Genomic DNA, 24068 nt, shown 5'->3' with positions numbered 1-24068 from the left:
AATTATTTTAGGCTTTTATTGTCACCAATTAATGAATTACATTGATCACAATAGAGCAAAAAAAATCTCATGCTCCAAATCTAATCTACTCACTCGTTCAAAAACGATTTCAGCATTAATTCACTCATTACGTGAAAACAATTCAAGAGCTTCATATAAAAAGTGAAAAGCAATCAAATGTGTAGCCACAGCGGAGTTATTTTATTATGCCATTAAATGATTTAACTTTTAAATCATACGTTTTTCATGAGTATAAAACATCAGTTTTCCAACATCAAGGAAATGCACTTGAGTGTTATAGTAATGCCATAGACAATGTTTAGACGAAACAGTCAAGCAGAACGCATTGAACATGCTCAACAATAATTTTCAGAATCAGCAGAAACTGTAACATCCATCTGCTTATAAACTAATACTGTTGTTTTTTGTAATGGAAAAGGACTGCAATGCTGCTTCTTCGGCATAATGCAAAATGAAAACGTTCCCATTGAAACCCTTTACTTTTTTGGTGATAAATATGACACAGCTATTACAGGATCATCCTTAATAAAAAAAACATATTTAAACATTCAGAGAAAAAAAATTAATTTGTAAGGTACATCAATGAGCATTTTCCAACCCGGAACAGGGCACATTTTAAATGTCTCCCACACATCTCATTTCCCATCTTGGAGTCTCTACGAATAAGCTGATGAGTGGAATCAAGTGTGTTTGAATAGGAAGAGATGTATGGTGTTGATGTGCCTCTAGGAACAGGGTTGTGGCTAGAATGAATACAGCAAACACTGCAATCTTGCCAGATGAGCGCCGTTTTTATCCTAATTTACACTCTCAAAAAAAGTACATAAAGATACAAAAGTTGTCATTGGGTACATGCTAGAGGTACATATAAATGGTACATATTAAGACCTTATTAAAAGGTATTGTCCCAATGACGAAACTTTTGTACCTTTTTTTCTGAGAGTGTACCCCCAAACCTAAACCTTAATCCAACATTTCACAGGATTTAGGCCATAGCTGTATCCCATCTAGTCAGAACCACCGTTTTCATCCTAATCCTACCCCTCAAACCTAAACATCTTTAGGCATTTGCTGTATCCCTTCTAGCCAAAACCCAAGAATAGGGTTGGGAAACGCCGCAATAGAAGATGTACATTTTGACTGGCCAAAATCAAGGAAATACAAAACCACTTTTTTTCAATACAAGAGATTTTTTGCCGCTTTATCTGATGACATTTGCTGATGTAAACATCCTATTGTTATCTAGACACACAAGTTGCAACAAAAATTTTTAGGCCAGTGTCAAGAAGAAGCCCAATGGAATAGTGGGTAAACACACACTAAACTTGAACTAATCTTTACAAAATTAAAAAACAAAAACAAATGCGTTCACGTGATGCAACAAGAAACACATGTTCATCATCTATGCTTTTAATAAAGATAGTCAGTCACATGGGTTAAATATATTGAAATCACACTTGCTTATAGTTCCTAACAATGGAAAATCTTTAACTGCTCATCTTTTGAAACTTTCCTTATTAAGTGCAACTCATAATTTAATTACTACTTATATTAATAAACCCCTCTCGTAACATCACAAACACTTTTCTGGTCTTCAAGACTTTGTCATGCCGCTATCAAGTGCTAACTGAGGACATTTCGGATGTTACAGAAGTGTATTTGCACAAATCCTCCAAGTAAAATCCGACCTTGGGACTGAATAGCCTACAAGCCGTCTTCATTTTAAATTCTCCTCTGCAGACAACATAAGACAACAGAGGAAAAATCAATTTTCGGTGTACCTTTGTATTTCCTCTGATGATTTACGTAACCTTGATTTCCGTATTCTGGTTTCTCATGCAAATGTTAAGTGCAACTGTAACTATAACAGGACTGTTCAGTGTAAAATAAAGGTCATACTATATACCGACATAAAAAGTATCTCATCGAATCTAAATCTAAGACTAAATGGGCCAATTAATTATTTTTAATAAAGACTGTACCAGTTCTCTCCAACAACGTATTTAGTTTACAGCATAAATGTGTATAACAGACACCGAAGAGACAAAACTCTTACTCACTTGCACAAAATCTTTGTCCTGAAGTAAGATTATGCGCCAACTTAAAGCAAACCCCAGTAAAATATCTAAATTACCCCATGATGTACTGACCCTCGAATTACTTCATATTTAGATATTTAACTGGAGTATTGCTTTAAGCATCAATTCAACTTCCTCTGTGTAAAGTGAAGGTATAGCAAACATTTGCTGAAATCAGAATAGAAAACACTTCAAACAGCCCTCTATGGTGCAGAAGTAAGCAAAGACTGCTCGTGAGGATCTTGCGGTTGGCATAAGACACGCCTCTCTTTTGTTTCCAGTAGAGGTTGTTGGTGGCCCTGTGAATGCTGTTTTGGTTGTACTGGCAGTGAATGTTCTTACGCACATAAACAGTTACTTAGTCTGCTTGCTGACGATTGCATTATAAGCTGAGAGAACAACCACAAAAAAGAAAAGTAGCTTTTGCATCACAACTTCCTGTACTTGAACTTAGTGATGCATGCTATGGTTCTTCCTTAACTCAACACCACACTTGATTCCAATGATAAAGCGTAAAATGGATAAAAACGCAGCTTTGGCAAGCTTTGTAATTGATGGTAGCGCAGATGCACCCTACAGAAAGCGGAAGTAAACTAGCACAAAAAACGGATGTTGCTCAGTATTGCTAGAAGTGCAAGACCGGCAAACAAAAACATTTGGAAGTAGATGTTTTGAATATCCGTGCCTTCTATTATTGACCACATTGTTGTGGGTCATATTATCCAGTGTCTCTTGTTCAGGCATAGATCTGGTTTGGACCAGAGTTGTGATTGTTGTCGGCTCCAAGCCGTTCCTGGGTGATCTGGGTGGGTTTGACGAAGCTGACGTAGTCGCGGACACCTACATCCATGTTTTTGGCTCGGAGAGCGGCAACGTGAAGCTTCTCAAGGAAGTCAGGCATGCCTGTGAGACGGACAGAAATTTGAGATTATTTCCAGCATAATCGAAGCAAACAGTTGTCCAGAATGGCAAACAAATATAGTTTATTAAACTGAGTTCAGGAGGAGCATGGTTATGTAATCCCCTCGGACAGCATGCAAAATATGCTTTAATATTTCATATCTGATTAACTATGAAATCTAGGCTGAAGTCGCATCATAGATTTTACTCATTGATTTTACATTAATTTCAATATTTGACATGACCGTACTCAGTCAATTTAAAAATATCAAGGTTATATTATCACAGAATGTTCTTTAAAGTATATAGGATGTTATTATGTAAACCCCCCCAACTTTTTCAGGTTTTTACAGACTGGGTCACAATTGTGCACAAAAATGTACTGCAATCATATAAAAATCTATACAAAACTGTGATTTTTTTAATACATAGTAACCCCCAGTATTGAATAAAAGAAAGGCAGCTCACCGCTCGATACCATCCAGCTGACGCAGTAGCGAGGAAAGACTGTTTGTGGATCATCGCTGTAAGTCAGCAGGTAGTCGAAGCCATTCTGTTGGGACATGATCACTATCATAACTGCTGAATACGCAGACCAAACCCAGACATAGACACATAAACCATTTCATAGTCTTACCTCATCAAATGACCTGTGTGGACGGATGACCATTTTAGACTGGTAAGAATGAACCCGGACAAATTCCTGGGTCTCAGGGACGCTAGGGTGTTTGACAGCTCTGAGCACAGACACAAGCCAATATTGCAATAAGACACATTGAGGTTTTAACACTAAACAAAATAAAATCTTAACAACAAGACTAACCTGGATACCAGAATCATCAAGCTGTTATCCATATCGACATGATAGCGGCGCACATAGACGTAATCTCTGGAGTACATGGGATACTGCACGGGAAAGGTTATCAAAATTGACACATCAGGACACTCATAACTCATTGTTTAGCCAATGTTAACCCTTAAACTCTGCGGACCCGCTGGCGGGTCCTGCATTGTCAAATTTATTAAAAAATATATAAAAGTTGTGAAGAACAAAGTTAAAGATAAAAATAAGACAATTTTATCCAATGTATGTGGGTAGATGACTCTTTAAAGGACAAGTTCGGTATTTTACACTTAAAGCGGAAGTCCAGCCTAAAACAACATTATGCTCCAACACTATATTTCATGACATACATGTACTTGATTGTGCTGCCATCAAATGTACTAACTCCATTTTAAAAATTAAAGCTTTTAACTGCTACAGTAATGGTGATTTGACGCGTCATCAAATCACCGGAAGAAAAATGCACGACTACATAATTCTGAACGTTCTAAATGGGGGCGGGTCTTGAGGCGAGATGATTGACAGAAGATGATAACGTTCTTTGATTGACAGCTGCACAGGAGCTAACGTTAGCTTGCTTTGCTCGTGTTCATAACAACGACATGATAATAACTTTCTACGTAGTATGTTTACCATAGTTACACAAAAGAAGCAACAACTAAGCCAAATGATGTTCAGATAGTTTTACAATTTTACATTACCTGAGTCCGCAGAAAAACTGGGCTGAAAAACAGTACTCAAAATCTTCCTGACGAAAGTGCTGGTTGCATATTCAAAATTTCGAGTGGTTTGTCAGCTGAGGGTCGCGTTGATGTCAACAATAAAACTCCCGGTGGCCTGAATTTGTTGTCCTTACATCCACATAGCCTACTGCACAGGTTCCTTCTAGTAATCTTTTATCAAGGGTTTTGGTGATTTCCCCTTCAGAGACGGTTAAAGCGGAGTTACTCTTTGGATGGGTTCGTCTGCCGGCTAACTTCAAGTTGACTTGAGTTGATTTGAGAGCAAGTTGAGCTGTAAAAGTTGTTATTAGGCTTGTTAAACTTCATGTGGCGTTGCAAGAGTCGACAGCCGGATGACGTCAAAGTACCGCGAGAGCGATTCGCGAAATCATATGGAGGAGTTTGCTTTTAAATCGCTCTCGCGGAACCTCAACGTCATCTGGCTGTCGGTTCCTGCGGCGCCGCATGTAGTCAAACAAACCTGAAGACTGCATCGAACAGTGGTTGGTGGGTGGAGCTAATGATTCAGTTTCGCGCAGTGCATTCTGGTTAATTGAGTCCATTAAAGACCGTTACGAAAATTCCGCTTCGACACACTATCAATCTTATAAGTAAAATCGTGAAAATTTCTTTTTTTTTCCTCATGTAAAATGCAAAATGGACATAAATTACCCGTGATAACAGGCTAAAATGTCTAGATTGGAATTCCCCTTTAAAGCCCAGTTTTCAGATTGTTTATGGTGAAATAGAATGGTTTGGACTGAAATTTCGACATATGCGGCTGCCCCGAGAATTTTCGGGTGTTTGTGTTTCACCTCCCACCTCTACAATGGGTTTATAGGTGCACTGGAACAATCCTTTCTAAAATGCATTAAACTTTCGTTTACAAAGACGTGAAACTCACCGAATGGTCAGGGGTGTTCACTGATATGCTCACACAAAAATCGCTGCAAAAGATGCTTTCTAACAGCTGTTTTAGCATTCGTTTTAACTTGTGGACCTATTTTTCCAAACGCCTCACACCCGTACATTCTTCCGCTGAGAGCTTGAATAATAGACACTCCAGCCCAGGTGGTGGCGCTAATCCGCCATTGCCAATAGTAAGAATTGAAACAAAGTTCCCGGTGCGGAGTAATACCGTACCTCACAGCACATCTAATACAAGCCAATGGAGTTGGCAAAAACTACGATAAAACAGCTGTTGGAATGCTTATTTTGCAGCGATTTTTGTGTGAGCATATCAGTGAACACCCCTGACCACTCGGAGAGTTTCATGTCTTTGTCAACGAAAGTTTAATGCATTTTAGGAAGGATTGTTCCAGTGCACCATTAAACCCATTGTAGAGGTGGGAGGTGGAACATAAACACCCGAAAATTCTCGGGGCAGCCGCATATGTTGAAATTTCAGTCAAAACCGTTCTATTTCATCATAAACAATCTGAAAACTGGGCTTTAAGTGTAAAATACCGAACTTGTCCTTTAAAGCAACACTAAAGAGTTTTTGCTCTTGGCTCCCCCTACAGGTTGAAAGTGGAATTGTTCATTACCACTGTCGTAAATAATTTAGCCTACTGCAGCATAGCTGGCTCTGATTGGATTGTAGGTCTGCCGTAAAGCAAGTTTTTGTAGTTTTCACTCGAACTACAGGACCCCGACCCGACAGTTGGAAACTTCTTTAGTGCGGTTTTGGCCGATAGAGGCAAAGCGAATGTGAAAGTGCCGTTCACCCTGTTTTGAGTGGATGAACGACTGAAACTTTTTTGGAAACTTTATTTTAAGGTGAAAAAAAACAGTTTGGCTGAGTTTAGTTTAGTTACGTGCAACAATGCATTTTCACACAATAACATTAAAGCTATGCACAGGGGTACCATTTTTGAATATGAAAACTAACAGCAATTACAAAGTTTTAGTTTTTGTGTAAATTATTACTTCAATAGGTCTGAATAATAAGTTAAATCCACTGCAACAGATTAATGAAACATGACAGAAGATACACAATAACCTTTGGGGGGGGGGGACTTTTTCGTTTTCTGATTTAATAACACTGTCAAAAAATGTGTCAAAAAATAAAGTGTATTTCTGTGCCGAATGCACTTCGCTAGGGTTTGTACAAGTATCGGAAGGTTTTTTCGAACATGGAAAAATCATACGTAACAATCTTGCTTTATTTCTTTTATGGGGAATTGCAGTGCAGAAAGTACAGTGGAAGTCCTTATATGGGCATTTTACTTGGAACTGCGCAGGCACACACCTTCCAAGGGCTGACATGAAATCAACGTCACTAAAAAAGTGTGTTGTTGTTGTTTGTGAGGGAAATGTAAGCTTGTTCAGCTTCCCAATGAACCTAGCATTATGTAAACAATGGATAAAGTTTGTTTATCCATTGCAGCAGTGGAATTGTGCAAGTGTGGTTGTTTAACGCTGGATTTCGCTGAAATGGGGTGGTCCCAACTGGGTCATGAGTCGCAGGCGCTAAGAAAAACTCTATCAAATGTTCGTTGGAAATCGTCATGTAAGTGCATATAATGTAAACAACAAAAATGTGTAGTGAATCATAAGTTATCCAGAGATAGTGGGATAATGTTTTGTGTATGTTGCTTGCTCCGCCTGCGGTACGCCTTCAGGAGCTCAGACTTATTCGGAAAGAATTTGTACAGCTGATCTGTTTTTTATAAATCTGATAAAACTAAAGACTCTTTGGATATCTGAAATATGTTATACTACTCTTTAGGTACTTAAGATTTGAGGGCGGCTATTAAATGTCAGGTCAACTAGTACTACATCACACAGATATTTCCTTACAGTAACAACATGCATCAGGGAAACGTGATTCCACAACTTACCGGAAAATGCGTTGCCCAATGAACAACCTCAGTGCCTGTGTTGACATCCCTGTCCACCACTTCCAGTTTAATAACCAGTGCGTCCCATTTCTTCCTATATTCTGTATCCAACTGGAGCAAAGGGAAATATTTAAGAGGTCTTACAAGAGTCTAAATATAACTTATATGCCACAACAGTGTGATACAAGCCACATATATACATTGCAATATCTTGTTATATCTGTATTGACAATAAGTGAAATCTAAAAACATCCTATGATGTCTTAAGTCATGTGCTATGGAAATTTTTACTCCACAATCGCATGTAAAGTGTACTTTGTCTTGCTGAAATAAAGTAGGTACCTGAACATTGAAGAATTGCCGCGGAGTGACATCTGTATAAGAACCAAACACTGTAAAGAGAGCAGCAGTCAAGAAATGCATTATTATTTTAAAAGCATTATAGCGTTCAATTTAATATACACAAAATCATTCTGTCAGCCACCATATGTAAACCTGCTTTTGGTGGCCACTATAAGACTTAAGTTTTTATTTCCTTACACTCTTAATGTACCATGTATTTCACAGGAGGATTAAACTTAAGTATTCAATACTTGCCTCTGTATTCAAACAGATGGCTTCCCTGGATAGGTCTTCTCCATACTCTAAAGTTTTTCTTATCCATAACCACCTCCCAGCCGGGATCTACAATTACAGCAGACTTTGGGTTTCCACTTTGACCTTTCACAGATTCCAGTGCCTGCAGCTCCAATGCACACCTACAGCACAGGTGCATAGGGTGACTTTTACAAAAACATGCTCAGATCACATGTATTTTTCACAAATATTAGTAGGGGTTGTGTGGTACAGACCTTCTGAGCTCATCATCTCGGATCTTCTCATCCTCCCACATGAAGACCCCAGCGAGTGCTGCTATGAGCTTTCCAGCGGGCGCGTGTTTGCTCTGCAGGCGCCGCCATATGCTGCCCACGAGCGTCCACCTGCTTCTCTCCGAGTAAAGGTTTGAGTACAGCTCTCCTATCTGAAAAGCCCTTCTCAACCTCTGGCCTGTCACAAAACTACAGTGGTTTGCAAATATAGACAACAGTTTTTCCTTCTTCTTCTTCTCGGATGCCAGTGCGTTAGTTCCCCTTCCTGCTTTCTGGAGCCATGACAGCAGCAGGCCCACGCGCTGTCCCAGCCACGAGAAAGTCAACGATCTGCTACTTATTTTTCCTATCTCATCGCTGTGTTTAAAAGTACTTAAAGTTTGAAGTCGAACAGCTCTGGTCCCTATGCTGCACATAGGGCGATGATGGAGGGAGGGGAACATCTTTGTTTGCTACGATCACGTATTGCGCACTATGCAATAGATTTGACTTGCTGCTTCCAAGTGACGTTTGCGAATAATGCCTTCTGAATTAGCAAAAAATAAATGCTTTGTTATATAAATTAGTTTCCATGTGCCACTGGTGTTCGGATAACAAGTGCAACCCAATGTCAAACATGCACGAGTGGTTATTTTGCAATACAGCTAATGACAGTTCTGTATGTTTTATTGTACAGACAAAATGCACGAGAGAAAACGAATTCATGTAACGTTAATATTTTAAGAAGCTATTGTTTTCCTTACTAGATAAACAGACAGTTTGACATAAGCGAGAGTTTAACGGATCAACTAACGTTAACGTTAGACTGACTAGCTTGTGATCAACGCAAACTCTGTTACTGTGAATAATCAAAATAAATAAATCGAAAAACTGGAATATCCTCACCGGTGTCCCACAGTCGATATTTAGTAACAGCTAAATATAATGTAATATTGCTGTCGTTGAATTAATTTGACTTTTATTGAAATGCGTTAGCAACATATCCTCACGCTTCTTGAGCGGAGTGTGCCAGCTACGCAGCAAACAAGCTTGTTGGTCACGCCCATTTTAAACAATGTGGATTTCTATTGGTGCTCCCTTACGTAGTGTATCCGTTTGTCAATGTAATAGGGTAATATTGCTGCCTTTCTTCTTTGGTCTCTACCTTGGACCAACCAGCATGTTCACATGTCTCACCTTAAGTCAACCCGTGGTAAAAGTCCTCTACAACTTTTAAGGTTATAGAGGTTTAGCAGCACGTGTCTGCGTGTCTGGTCCATGTTGTAAAGTTAACATTACAATTTTCAAATATGAATATTAAAATAAGTTTATAAATACTCGATTAGTCAAACGTTTGACCTTATCATTATGTTTTCACACCTTAGTATAAAATAAAGTAATAAAACTTCAACTAATAACACAAATAAAATTAATCAATACTTAATACAGAAATTAAATATATGAATGAATAAAAATTATATCTCACACTTATATAAAATCTCACTCTTTGAATAATTTGCACTGACACCTACATGAAAATTATTAGTATGTAGTGTACTAATAATAAAGTAATAAAGTAAACTTTACTGGTACAATTCCAAGATGTTTTTAAATATATTAAAGTATACTACACTATGTAGCCTACTACAGTTTTTGAATTCACTATAGCTAATACTACATGATAAAATAGTATATACATCATTAAAATAGTAATTACTACTACAATATACTAAAGTATGACATTTTATCACAGTTTCATGTAGGGTAGTAAATAACACTAATTATTTATGCGAATTATTATTTATGCTAATTATAAAATGCTAATTATTTAAATAAATGATAACAATTTATTTATAAGTTTTCAAGGCAACTACATATACAGGAAGTAGATATATAATCCTGTTGTATGTGAATATTTACATTTGGATGTTTCCTGAACCAGGTAAAGGTGAAATTCAACTGACATTTAGATTATTATCAGCTGTGGCCACATGGGGGGGTTAACAGCATAGTTTGCGGGAATCTTCAAGAGCTTCAATTGACTTTTTCCCGTGATTTGAATTCCGATAATCCACCACATTTTACTTAAAAAATAATAGTGTCACATGAATTGCAACTGATAGAAACATAACATGCCTTATGTCTGAGAATTCGAATAACGAACAGATAACTAGTATAAAAAAGAGACAAAAAATAATTTTAGATGTATTAAAAATACAAATATCAGAATCAATTTATTCGCTACGGCAGTTGCTGCAGCAGAATTTACTTTGGTTGACAACACAGAAGAGCAACAACAACAGGACAATAAAAGACAATGTTGCTAAATGTCCACATATTCTTAAACGAGTTATTTAGATCATTTTAAAAACTAAGAAGTGTATTTAGAAATATTTTCAAGGGTGCAGTAACGATTTGTACAGAAAGTTCAATATTTGATAAGTAAATAAGCTTTTCCCTCCCCCTGATAACGTCAAGGGGCGCGGTTTATTGGCGTCACCGCGTCACTGTCAACCAAAGACGGCCCCCGGCGTCCCGCCCTCTCTCTCCGGCGATATATGTATTGCGTGGACAAGCAGGAACTCATCTTCTGAAGCTGACTGATAGCGGTTTTTGTGTAATTTTCTCATTTATTATTTAAACGATATCATTACAAACAGTGCGTTTTTCGTCTCCATCGCCGTATACTTTGAATACACTCTATCTACCCGACGTTAGTAAGGAAGAAGGAGATTATAACCATCGCTTACCCCGCGCGCGCGTTAAGCGGCTACGGGAAGTTGACTGGGCGGGCTTCGGTGTCAAAAAATACACAAAATCGACATTTCTCGACAAATTTCTTAGAGTGGTGAGTAAAAACATTTATTTTATGCCATGCTGCAACTGTTACAGAGTCGTCTTTTGTACTTTACAAAGGCATTTTTTTATTTTCTAATTTTAACGGTTGGAATGAGCGCGAGCTCATGGCTTTTGTCAGCTGACGCGATCTCGTCGGTTGTAAAGCAGTCGTGCGACACTTTTACATTTTAAAATAACACATCATGGCTAATACACAATATTTACCTTTTAAAATATTGTGTTATTTTATACATTTCAAGAAGCGCTCATGATTCAAAATGTCATGTTAGCTGTTAGCGGGTGCGAATGAATGACGACACGTGTAGTAACGTTATGTAGCCGGCGCGCGCAGCACGGATAAAGCTGCCTTCAAAAAACATTTTTAATAAAAACCTTACTTTTATTAAATTTAAGTCGTCTTTGCATCGTGTATTTGTAGGTCAGCAGATCTATATAACCTAAAAGACGGTCGATTTGCACCGGTGTTCATAAGTGATTTTGTCTCTTGAGCTAACATTAGCGAGGAAGTGCGTGTCTAGCGTGAGCGCGCAGAACTGGCTGAAACAGCCCAGCGTTGACAGTCAACGCCTGCTTACTCTTGCCCGAGGCTACATTACAGGAATGTGCTAGAAAGGGACACGGGCACAATTGACCTGGCAACTTAACTTGAGTACTTGTACCTGTTTGTTGTCACGGAGCTTAAAATATTAATCAAAGTGACGGCTTCGCTGGCATGTAATAGAAAGCGATCCAATTCAGCTATCATAAACTAGTTATACAACATGCTTTTCTTTTGGTGTAGTGTTTGGTTTCATTACTTGGCATGTGTTTATTTTGGATATGCCTTTACACATATACAGTTGCCACTTGGTCTTAACTGGATGTTTTGGACGGGTGTTGATGTGCGCCTCTTTTTGATTTGACTTTTTATAGCACCCCTCTCCGGCATAACGTATCACTACAGCTTGTAATAGACTTGTGTCCATGTTCTGACATCAGTTATCTGCAGTAATAAACCGGGAACCTTCCCACTTTCTTCTCTATCTTTTTCAGGAATGCGCTACCATTCTCCCACCGTGTCTATTGCACAATGGATGTCTGCTCTATCTGCCTAATTTCCCAAACCAAAGCAACCTGTAACAGATCTAGACTATTCAGGGGATAACAATAGGCCCTCACTCCACTTTCTCCCTTGACGTTATACATCAGTTTAGAGCGGAGCAATACAGATTTTCTTTTTTGGTGTCTGAATTGCTTTGATTTGCTGGTTTAGCCGAGGGTGAAGGTCGGTCTGAGGAAGAAAAATATTTCAAAACACCTTATACCTCAATTTTCTGGGGATAAAAATCCTGCGTGCTGCTTGAAGTAATTTATTTATTAAGATTATTTGGTTCTCATCCCTGTAAAATTGTGAAATTTCTTATTTATAACTTAAGAACCATCTGAGCACAATGGTGTCGACAACTCTGGCCACGGTAACGCTCATGACCACCATTGGTTATGTTGTTAGTACGTCAGATTACCTATGGCTCCTAGTGGTGGGCTTCATCATAGCTTTTGTCCTGGCCTTTTCGGTGGGTGCTAACGATGTTGCCAACTCCTTTGGTACGGCAGTGGGGTCAGGTGTGGTAACCCTTAGACAGGCCTGCATTCTTGCTACTATATTTGAGACTGTGGGGTCCGTGCTTCTGGGAGCCAAGGTCAGCGAGACGATCCGCAAAGGCATTATCGACGTAAACATGTACAACGGCTCGGAGCATGTGTTGATGGCTGGCTCGGTCAGTGCTATGTTTGGTAAGTAGCTTTTCGCTTTATGTAGGCTATGTATGTACTGTGTGTGATTATGTTAGGTCTTTAATTTTTTTCTAATTTACCCATCAGGCTCTGCTGTATGGCAGTTGGCGGCATCTTTTCTCAAACTTCCTATTTCTGGGACTCACTGCATTGTGGGGGCTACCATTGGATTTTCACTGGTTGCCAAAGGTCAGCAGGGAGTCCATTGGATGGAGCTTCTCAGAATTGGTAAGTCAAGGACGATCAGTATGTTGTATTTGTTTATTAATGCTGTTTTCCATATTATGTTAATTTCTTATGTATGGTGTTTTTTTACAGTTGCTTCATGGTTCCTCTCTCCTGTCCTGTCTGGCATCATGTCTGCTATTCTTTTCTACTTTGTTCGCATGTTCATCTTGCAAAAGGTAAAGAATTAAGTTATTTATAACTTGGTCCTGTTAAGTTAATTAGATGCAGGTGGAATGAGAATAATGAAGATGAGGTCATGACTTGCAACTAGGTCATTATATGATAAAATACATTACAGAGATAAATCACAGTCATTATCTTACAGTCAGAACAAATAATTTGCTTTAGTTCCAAATGTAACCTAACATAATAACATTATATTAAGTTGAATGTTGGCTAAGTCCTCTTTTGTGTTCATTGCAGAAAGATCCAGTGCCCAATGGACTAAGGGCTCTGCCTTTCTTTTATGCAGTTACAATGGGAATCAACCTGTTCTCCATCATGTTTACTGGAGCACCGAGTGAGTACTGTTTGATTTCTCTCTTTACTTTGCCTGTCTGCTAACATCCTAACCAGAAGCCCAAAGTCAGCCAGACTGTGTTTACAGTGCATAAGGCAAAGCTGTGTTTAACAAGTGGGCTCTGTCGGAGCACTCATGAGGTGGACATGTGGTGTCTGTGTTCATGACCGCAGTCAGGGTTTTTTCCTTCTCCATCATAGGAGAGAATTAAACACTGGAATAAAGAAATCTCATCCAGCCGAATGAAACATCAGCCTCATACTCAGTAAATGTTGAGAGAGCACCACATTTCTGAGTGCTGTTAGCTGTTGAGCTCTAAATATTATTACCGTCCCAAGTTTGAAACCCTATTAAATAAGCAACTTTCGCTCCTTTTTGTTTTCTTTTACCTACAGGGCTCAACAATTCAAGAAGTCACCTGGCCTGGGCCATTAAATGAAGGCTACAGGCCAGAGTATGATGTGAAATGCACCTAGTAGTGTGTACATGTATGCACTCCCAGGCAGGTGCATCATACACGCATGCACATGGCAACACACATAGCTTTTGTACCTTAGAAACACATTCTGCATCACTATTAAATTATTTGGACAGTCTATAGGTAATGTTAAAAGAACTTATGCCTTTTGGCCTTCCAGGGGCATCTGAGATTATTAAAAAGTTTAAAACTTATTATCATTTTCTCAGTCAATCCAAAACATTATATTTTTATCATATATGTGAATGCAGTTTCTAAAGATTTTAAAAGATTAACAATCCCCGAAAATTAAAGGACTGTCCTCCAAGGAGTCCAATAAATCACTTTAGTGTAACTTCAGGGGCTCTGATAGAATTAGACTGACGTTCACTTCAGCCAAATTTCTCAATTCACATCCAATACATCATGTGATAAACACCAGCACTTAGATATTGTCTTCTCAAAATCACACTAAGGTACAATTTAGGTCAGTATAGTTGACTGTAACAGAGCCAGCTTGACACAAGGTTGTCCTGATCTTTTGCCAAACTTAGTGACCGAGTCATGTCATCTGCTGTTGGATTAGCTTTAAAGGCACCGCCCCTTCACCCTGCTCCCTCCCAGCCTGTTTAAGGCAGTTCTCACGGGTTTAGCTAATCCAGAGTGCCTATCTCAGGACAGGACAATACCAGCAGCAGCCAGGGGGGGTTGAGAAGCATCCGGCACGTTATGAATTGTTGACTATCTTCTTTTGTGTTCTGGGGGGCTGTTTGCAGTCAAATCATACAGCACACTTGTCCCGTACAAACTCAGTCAGAATGTGACTAGGTGGAGTTTCCTCGAATCGTTGTATTTGCAACCTACTTAGAACTCCCTGTTCTTCTGGTTTTATTTTAACAGTTTGTGTGGCATGAGGGTTGTGTGATATAACACATCCCTGTTCGCATACTCTCACATGCTTCATAAGAAATTCAACCAGTTCTAGCCAGTTTGAAGTGGATATTTAGGTTAAAGACTTCAAAGAGAATCTGTTACTAACAAAATGATCCACCTCTAGTAATGTGGTTCCCGTTTAACACTTTTCAGTAATCATGTGATTACTACTGTGAATAGACCCAACCCACCCCCAAAAAGTTTAGCACATGGCATCATAGTCATTCAGTAACCGCAGCCTGGAACATTCCCCCATGCAAAGCACAGATTACACAATCTCAGTTCTCTTTTATTTTATGTGCCTTATACTTCATGAAGATTTTAAATAAGTATATTACTAGGATATACTTTGTTGTAGACTATTTATTTTTAAACTTAATATTTTTAAATATAAAATTAACACCCTTCCACCCCTCAGCACTCAGTGTTTATTTTCTGGTCTGCTTCCGTTTTTGCAAAAACAGACAGAAGGGTGTTTTTGTTGCCCTGGGGATGTAAAGCAAACACATGCCAGCGGTTACTAAGCTTACAGATTTGAAGTGGAACGTTTATATAGCTGGCCAGACTTGCTCAGCGTTACCCAAAACATTTTACAGTGACAAAATGAAAGTTTTGTTTACACTTGGGTTCATCCGTGGGTGCCAGACTTGGTGCTTGGCATGAGCAAAAAAAACTGGGTGTGTCACTGCCAGACACCAAACAACTTTTTGGCAGGGACTAGTTTGTGCTATAAAAGCAGAATAACTTAACCATTGCTCCTGGCACCATAAAAGTTTAATTTCCTAAAATCTAATTAATCAGAACATGAACGGCATATGTTTCTCAGAGACATGCAAAAGTCAAAGAGCTTTACTGGCGTAAACAACAGTGCCCATCCTACCATGACTCATAAACCATCTCTTCACCACTATGAGGCATTGTGCTCTACCGCGTCTAGAAAAACAGCCTGTGTTGAATAATAAAGGCCATGTGATGAAGGTACAGCAGGAAAAAACACTTCCATTCATTCGTCCCACTGCATGCTTGCGGTATGCTTGTTCCCCGGTGTGGGGAAGTGTTTGTCAGACAAGCCATGAATGCTTTCCCTACTAAAACCATAGCACACAGAGTGCATTTCACACACTGAGCAGGAAGTACGACAGACGGACATACTTAATAACTGCATGTTAGGTATTTTTTCTGTCTCTCAACCACAAACTTCCACTTGCCACACCTGTTCCGCCTCTGTAGATGTTGCCAAGTCATCCCATTAGGAGGTTCAGCTGCTCTTCCCGCATGTACCTTAGTGCTCTATTCAAAGAATGTGACGCTTTTTGTGTCTTGTCTCTCGGGAAGGTTGAAATGGAGTTGCATAACCAAAGCTTGCGGCATGCCCTGTGTTCTGCTGCGTGAGGATGTAGCAGTGCAAGAGAGTTTGTACTCTACTGCTCAATTTCTTATCTCGTAAACATTTTTTTGTTTGCTTTGTCACGTCCTGCTCGCGTCAATACTAGTTTTTTGCACTTGGCTGATCTGAGTACCCCCCTTTCCTCTGTTTTTTGGCACATTTTATTGTGGTTTTTTATCCCCATGGGGAATTTCTAAATGTCTGCCCTCTCTGCCAGAAGTCTTCCCCAGAAAAAACTGCTTGCATACCTCGCCACCGCAGTTACCACTGCAGTCTTGGCTCAGATATAACCTTTCTGCATGAGCGGTAAAAAAAAATTCCCCCCTCCCTCCTCCCTGGGGTATCGTGCCGCAATAGCCTTTTAAGGCACCCACACTTGCTGACCATATGCTACCGTGGCTTTGCACGTCGCCTTGTATCAGTGCTACATTTTCCTGCTTGTCATACTCGCGTCTCACTTTGAGGTGTTATGTAAGAGGGCAGGCCCTTTCCTTGCATTCTGTATGCAACCAGGATATTTGACACTTGGTTGCGGTTTTGCCTTAGTTTTTTTGTTTAGAACCTTAAGTTTTTTTTATACTGTTAATGTAATTGTTTTTATTGAACATGATCATTGTTAGTCCTATGGACTAACATTCCCTTTATATAAAAAGGTTGTAATATACCTTTACTGCATGCTTAATAATGTTTAACACCATTACTAATAACCAGGACCCCATCATGTCCCCCTCCATTCCCTAATGCTGTTTATTGTGTTAGTGGTAGCACATGCTGCCTGTTGTCTCAAAAGCACCTTTTCCTTTCTTCCCCTCTTGTGCCACTGCCCCCTCGGTCCCTTACCACCTGTGAATGATGGAATTGCAGTGCTGGGCTTTAATAACCTGCCCTGGTGGGGATCATTTCTCATTTCCATTGGCTTTGCTGTCATCACTGCCCTCGTCGTCTGGTTCATTGTCTGCCCTCGGCTCAAGAAGAAAATTGAATGTGAGTACCAATGTCTTAATCTTTTTAAGTGCTTATTGTCTCATTTTAATCATAGGGTGAATTGAAGTAAATTGGGGCAGTTTTAGACCTTAAGATGATTGTCAAAATTTCCCAGTTTACTTGAGTTGACCATTGCAGATATGCTATAATGTGTAGTTGCTCACTATCCCTAACAAAGCACACATTCGTTATGTGTGGCAAGAACACAAAGTGAAATGAATGGGTGGGGTACTGCAAAGGCATGTGTCAGGGCCACTGCAGATGTTCTCACATCGTACATAAATAGTAAGCTATTTTACACTACAGCAAGTTTCTTATTTGGGATAAATATATACATACACACATAATGCATGTACATACATTACGTAGGTATTTTTCAAGGTCTTATTACCCTTTGGAGTGCAATGTGTAGACACGTAAGATTTATTAGTCTTAGGGCAAGCACCAGGTGCACTTAGGGGATAATACCCTACAGATTAAACATGTTGGAGGTAGACAGCATTTTTAATCTGTATCTTAGACAGTTCACTACTCCTTTAAAGCACTGACAGTATTATTAGTTCTCTTTTCCACCATAAAAATGTAACAACTGCAAACTAAAATTTTAGTTGTTAGGTAAACATTTTATTTTGTTAGTTCAAATGCCATTAGATATGTTAAGAGTTGACAAATGTATTTATCTGATTTGAAAAGCTGTATTTACAATAGACAATACACTGAAATGCTAAGTATTAAGGCTTTAGTTTAAGACATTATCTGTTGGTGTTATTGTTTTTTTTACAAAGACAGGACGAAGTATGTGTTGTCTACATAGAGCTGGATAGTCTGACTATGTATTGACATATCCTAATTGGGTCATAGTGATTCACTAATTGGTCTTTTGCTGGTGGACTGGAATAGCTTGTGGTCAGGTTGAGGTGTTGACAGTGAATTAGTTCAGGTGGACTTGAATCTTATGACAAGTTCAATGAGCAATGTACTAAGCCATGTCAAACTGTGCTTGAAGTGAAGGTTGTAGTGACCATTTCAGAGTTTAAAGATTTTTTTAAATGTTGTTTACCTGTTCTTTCGCTTATCTGATTTACCTTTACTCTACATTGAAATTAAAGTTAGGAGTCCTACAGAAAGTTTGTCCTTCTTATTTGGAGTGTGTGCTTTAATCTAGTCCTAAACGTCTGTAAAAACTTTAATTCACTCTTTTTTTATGTAAACCGTGTCAATTTTTACTCTCATTGGTGGTTGGTAGTGATTAATCATAAATACTGATGTGCAGGTAAAGTCAAGTCTTCCAGCCCCTCTGAGAGTCCTCTAATGGAGAAGAGGGAACTTCATGAAGCTCCTAATCCCATCCTGAAGACTGTCCCTGAGGAGTCCAACTCTCCCCTTTCCTCTAATGTCGTTCCATCCACACCTCCCATTGAGGAACGCAAGGTCACGTTTGACTTCGGTGATTCAGATGATGGCGATCAAAAGGACTGTAAAGGATCAGAAATTAACAATGGTAAGCCTGTTGGCTATTTAGGCCATCAAGTCACAGCCTTGGTGTTTTTGTTGTGGATGGATCGTTTAACCTGACTGTATCTTTAACAGCTCCAAAGACAGCCCACGTTCACTTCACTAACGGCCCCGCTCACATTCCCAGCAACGGTTACACACAGTACCACACGGTTCACAAGGACTCTGGCCTCTACAAGGATCTTCTGCACAAGCTCCACTTGGCCAAAGTTGGGGACTGCATGGGCGAGGGCGGAGACCGGCCTATGCGCCGCAACAACAGCTACACCTCTTACACGATGGCCATCATCGGCATGCACGGAGACTTCAAGCCCAAGGAAGGCGAGTTCCATGCTTCGGAAGAAGGAGAAAGAGAAAAGGCTTGCGCGCAGGAGCGTAAGCGCATCCGAATGGACAGCTACACGAGCTACTGTAACGCGGTGGCGGAGAACGGGACACCCGAGGGCGTTGAGGAAGGTGAAGTCACCTTGGAGATTGTAGATGACGATGCCGGGAGCAGCCGTAGTTCTATAGAGGACCGAGCGGATGCAGACAGGCCTGAGGTGTCCATGCTCTTCCAGTTCTTGCAAATTCTCACTGCTTGCTTTGGCTCCTTCGCTCACGGTGGAAATGATGTCAGGTAATAAAGACTGCAGTTTTTCAAATAGTGCTAACACCATCCACAATTTGTTTTAAATAAATCAAAGCAGGGTAATGACTTCGCATTAATATTGCAAACCCAAACATTTCTTTTAGTACTTCTAGGTATGGAACATCCAGTTCGACCAGTCTTGGGCACCTATCCAATTAATTTTCTTTTTCTTTCAGTAATGCAATCGGTCCTCTGGTTGCTCTGTGGCTGGTTTATGAAAGTGGCTCCGTCATATCAAGTGCACCAACTCCAATCTGGTTGCTACTGTATGGAGGAGTGGGCATCTGCGTTGGTCTGTGGGTCTGGGGCCGTAGAGTCATCCAGACCATGGGCAAGGACCTGACCCCCATCACCCCGTCTAGGTATTATATACACACACAATTACATATTATTTTTATCTCTGGAAGTGCCTTTTTTTCAATGTCTGACCTGCCATACCCATTTTAAGTTTAATAAAACTTTCCATCATGTACTGACGGACATCTGTATTTGTGAATTTCAGTGGTTTCAGCATTGAACTCGCTTCAGCCGTCACCGTTGTGGTCGCTTCCAACATCGGTCTTCCAGTTTCCACCACTCATTGCAAGGTAAGCAGCGCACATATGCAAACAAACTGATGCAAAACAAGTCCCAAGCAGAGATATTTGAATGATGTTGATAACTTCAACCTGCTGATGAGGGTGTGGCCCACATGAGATGCTTAAAAGCTGAACTTGTTTTTTCAGGTCGGATCAGTCGTGGCTGTCGGTTGGCTGCGCTCCAAGAAGGCTGTAGACTGGCGCCTGTTTAGAAACATCTTCTTGGCCTGGTTTGTCACAGTGCCCATCTCTGGTCTCATCAGCGCTGCCATCATGGCTCTATTCACCTATGTCATTCTGTAAGGTTTCAACAGTCTTAGTGAGGAAAACCCGTGATGCAACCAATAGCAGCAGAGAGAGATGGAGGGTGTTTTTCCGTCTTTATTTTCTCTATGTTCCCTTCATTCCTGTGATGGGTGGAGAATGTAAAATACTGTTTTGATAGAGCTTGTGATTCTGGGATGCGTCATTTTCTATCCTGTAGTGCTTTCTAGTACCATAGGCTATGGGGAGTAAAGATATTATCTTTAAAACTAGATTGGTTGCCATCTAAATTCACTCGTGTATATAGTTAAAACAAATCATTGTTTTTTATGTAATTATGTACATAAAGTTTTTTTTTTTTAAGGTTTAAGAACAATTACAATGCAGTATTAGCCTTTGTTTGACATTCATTGTTCATAACATCCGAAAATTGGTTGAGGGTTGCATAGAGGAGCAGTATTTAGGGGCAAATGAATTTGAGAAAATAATTGTTTTTGTATTTTATTTTGTTCCTACTGTACATTTGTTATACATATTTACATATTCACTTTTTTTTTTACAAACAGGCCTGCTGTGAGTTAAAGCTGAGCATGTGACTGTCATAAATAGAGCCTTCTCACCCTTTTGTGAGGGTTGATTTGCCAATAATTTGTTTTGCTCAAATCATGTTTCTTAATACAATTCAGTGACCCTTTTTGCATGTCTATCAATTTTTTTTTTTTTTTTGTTACACTACAAAACAATCCCATAAGCAGATACATTTGTAAAATATTCAGTCATTCGAAAAGGCAATTCTGTACCTGTTCTTTCAGACTTCTAATGTAATTATTTTTCTGTTTTCTTTAGTGCTTTGTTAAATATCCAACTCTTGTTTTCTGCACCTCTATAATTGAGCTGTTAATATTTGCTCCGCTTTGCCCAGCATTTCTAACAAAAACTATTTCTCTTATAATAGCGGACCAATCCACGCAAAGATTAATACAATAATACATTGAATAACTTCACCATGCCATCAGATATTTGCGCTTAAGGCACAGAATGTTCAGAATCCCTCGCTGTAGTTACTATGCTCTTGGCGACTCTGTTAACTAAAATTTGTTCCCAAATGTTTGCTGTAGACAATTGAACTCCATATGGTGGATTACATCTCTTTGTGCTCGCTGTCACAATGTGCCACTGTTGTTGAATACGGATGAAGTGTTACTAGGATACTAAAGCTCTCTGTTTACTATTAGAAAAATGCAGCCTGCGGTTGATGTAGAGGCTGATGGTGAACATCTTCACAGTTTCCTGCCTTCTCATAAACCTAGTCTTCTCATAAAGATCTAGTACTGAGGAATGTATACCGATTCAAACATATGCAGTGTGTATGTACACACACAGGGTTACTATACCAACCCCTACAGCAACGCAAATGACTTGACCTATTTATCAGATGGGTGTAGTTTATACTGGTTTGAATAAGAAAGATCATTCTGTACTTCACAGGTTGTGAAGGTTTTCACTGATGTGAAGTGGCTTGGTTACTGAAATTGACACAAATACATCTTACATATTTGCTGTAGTTGCCTTAAGTTTTTTTTTTTTTTGTTAGGTACCAAAGAAAAAATGGTTTGTTCTGTTGGCTTTTCCAGCATACACTATTGTCCACCCTGGGCTTTGGGGACAAGAGAATAAATTGTCTTTTTAAATATAACCTGTGTTTGTCTCTTTATTTCACCAGTGAGCTAATGATATATATTCACTAAGGACAGACATTTGTAATAAAATATGGCTGTGTTTTAGGGCAGGGGCTTTCCCTGTATTCACATCCACGTATTAACAATAGAGTGCTGCAGGGATGACGTATTTTTGTAGGCTGGCCAAACGCGTGGAAACGAAATACACGCCACAATGCCTTTATTTTTTGGTCACTTTAGTGCAGCGCGACTTTTTATATTGCTAGGCAACCACTGATGCAGCTGTTGTGTCAATCAAATATTGAAGCGTGAACGATCTTTTGCTTGCTCTGACCGTGATCGAGGATGAGAGGTGCACAAACACACAGGAGAGAGTGAGTGCTACTGTAAAACCCTTCTGAAAAATCCAGCATAAACTGGTGTAGCAAGATGGTCTGTGTTTTGGTCGCTTTTTAAGCTGTTCTAGCCGTGTTTTTGTCACTTTTTAAGCTGGTCAGGCTGGAAGACCGGCTGACACACCAGGGCTGCGTTCAGCCCCGACAAAACGTTGCACAACGTTTATTAAACTGAAACGGTGATGCATTGAACACCCTGTTGTGATGACACAAGAGTTGCAACTACGGTAGCTGAGAGGCCATGCTTTGTGTTCTTTTTTAAATGTCTCTAAGCCTGATGAAATCGTTATAAATGTGTGTTTATTACTGTAAAATACCCTCAATGTTTCAGTCACTGACCTTGCTGTCCAGAATGAAAGACAACATTCCAACTTGAACCCATTGAGCGAGCTGTCTCTTTACTATCGCGTGGTTTTATACATCTTGCCGCTGATTGGACCGACATTTCTGACACACCCACCAAACAAGAGAAAACGCTTCTAAAACCTGTTGCATTCCGTTGCACACCGTTTCAAGGAAACATGTCGTTCAACCCGGAAATCGTAGCAAAACGTTGCGCACCGGTGTGAGATTGAACGTGCCCCTGCTTTGCCAGGATGGGAGGACCAGTTTAAACCAGCTACTGCCACCTTATGCTTATGCTGGTCTTAGCTGGACTTTTCAGTAGTGCTTACGTCACCACAACGGAAAGCCCGCCAATGTCAATTTTATTTGTATAGCGCTATTATATTATATATATATTTATTTCATCTCATTCATTCATATCATACATGAACGAAAAAAAGAAAAGAAACAGGAAGAAGAAAATCTTATAATACCTGTCACTTATGCCTACAGAGTCAAACAAAAAACAAAACAAAACAAAACAAAAAAATAAAGAAAGAAACTACATAAATAAGTCAACCCCCCTCCTTACCACAACCACCAAAAAAAGAAATATATATATATATATATATATATATACCACCTATCTTTACATTTAATTATCATCATATTAGTCATCTTTTTTTTTATAACCTTCCAAAATATTTTTCTTATAGATTCTTAAATTTACAAACACTTTTGCAGCATTTCAGTTCATAGTCCAAGGTATTCCACAATTTAACTCCATAAATGGACAAACACCTCTGCTTTTGTGTGGTACGTGCAAAATTAATTTTAAAATAATACTGCCTTCTGTGGCCATAATCTTCTGATACCAAAGTAAATAAATTTTGTATATCCATAGGCAAAACTCTCTGCTTAGCTTTCCACATAAAAGTCAAAATCTTCAAATCAACCAGATCATTAAATTTTAGAAGTCCAGATTTTACATATAAACTATTGGTGTGTTCTCTATAGCCTAACTTATTAATAATCCTTAAAGATATTCAACCAAAAGTTTACCAAAAACATATTAAGAAGAGCAATACACAATAATACGTTAAAACCATTAAACAGTTAAAGAAAGCCAAATCAAAAAAGTATGTTTTCAACAAAGATTTAAAAACAGACAGAAAGGGTCCAAGGCATTCCACAATCTAGAGGCGGCAACGGAGAAAGCACGGTCATCCCTGCATTTTAACCTCGATTTAGGAATGTATAATAATCTAAAAAAAGATTTAAACAC

At 39.2% G+C, this 24068-nt stretch overlaps 2 protein-coding genes across 2 annotated transcripts; one reads left to right on the top strand and one right to left on the bottom strand.

Moving 5' to 3' along the window:
* On the bottom strand, positions 1-9314 carry stard7 (StAR related lipid transfer domain containing 7). The gene is made up of 8 exons (XM_065290465.2): positions 8260-9314; positions 8006-8166; positions 7751-7800; positions 7409-7519; positions 3823-3905; positions 3637-3736; positions 3468-3552; positions 1-3002 (listed from the first exon to the last, which is right to left on the bottom strand). Exons 1-8 carry the CDS (start codon positions 8718-8720, stop codon positions 2836-2838), a joined length of 1218 nt encoding a protein of 405 aa, XP_065146537.1. The 5' UTR covers positions 8721-9314; the 3' UTR covers positions 1-2835.
* Positions 9315-10817: 1503 nt separating this feature from the next.
* On the top strand, positions 10818-22079 carry slc20a1b (solute carrier family 20 member 1b). Its single transcript, XM_065290466.2, has 11 exons — positions 10818-11104; positions 12148-12888; positions 12976-13116; positions 13207-13292; positions 13540-13636; positions 17278-17397; positions 18671-18898; positions 18988-19531; positions 19720-19905; positions 20046-20130; positions 20269-22079. The coding sequence occupies exons 2-11, from the start codon at positions 12546-12548 to the stop codon at positions 20422-20424; spliced, it is 1986 nt and encodes a 661-aa protein (XP_065146538.1). The 5' UTR covers positions 10818-11104; positions 12148-12545; the 3' UTR covers positions 20425-22079.
* Positions 22080-24068: the final 1989 nt, after the last annotated feature.

Source organism: Paramisgurnus dabryanus, chromosome 10 (genome assembly GCF_030506205.2).
Source record: "Paramisgurnus dabryanus chromosome 10, PD_genome_1.1, whole genome shotgun sequence".
Lineage (NCBI taxonomy): Eukaryota > Metazoa > Chordata > Actinopteri > Cypriniformes > Cobitidae > Paramisgurnus > Paramisgurnus dabryanus.
The sequence above is the reverse complement of the archived record's forward strand: the minus strand, read 5'-3'. Positions and strand labels throughout refer to the sequence as shown.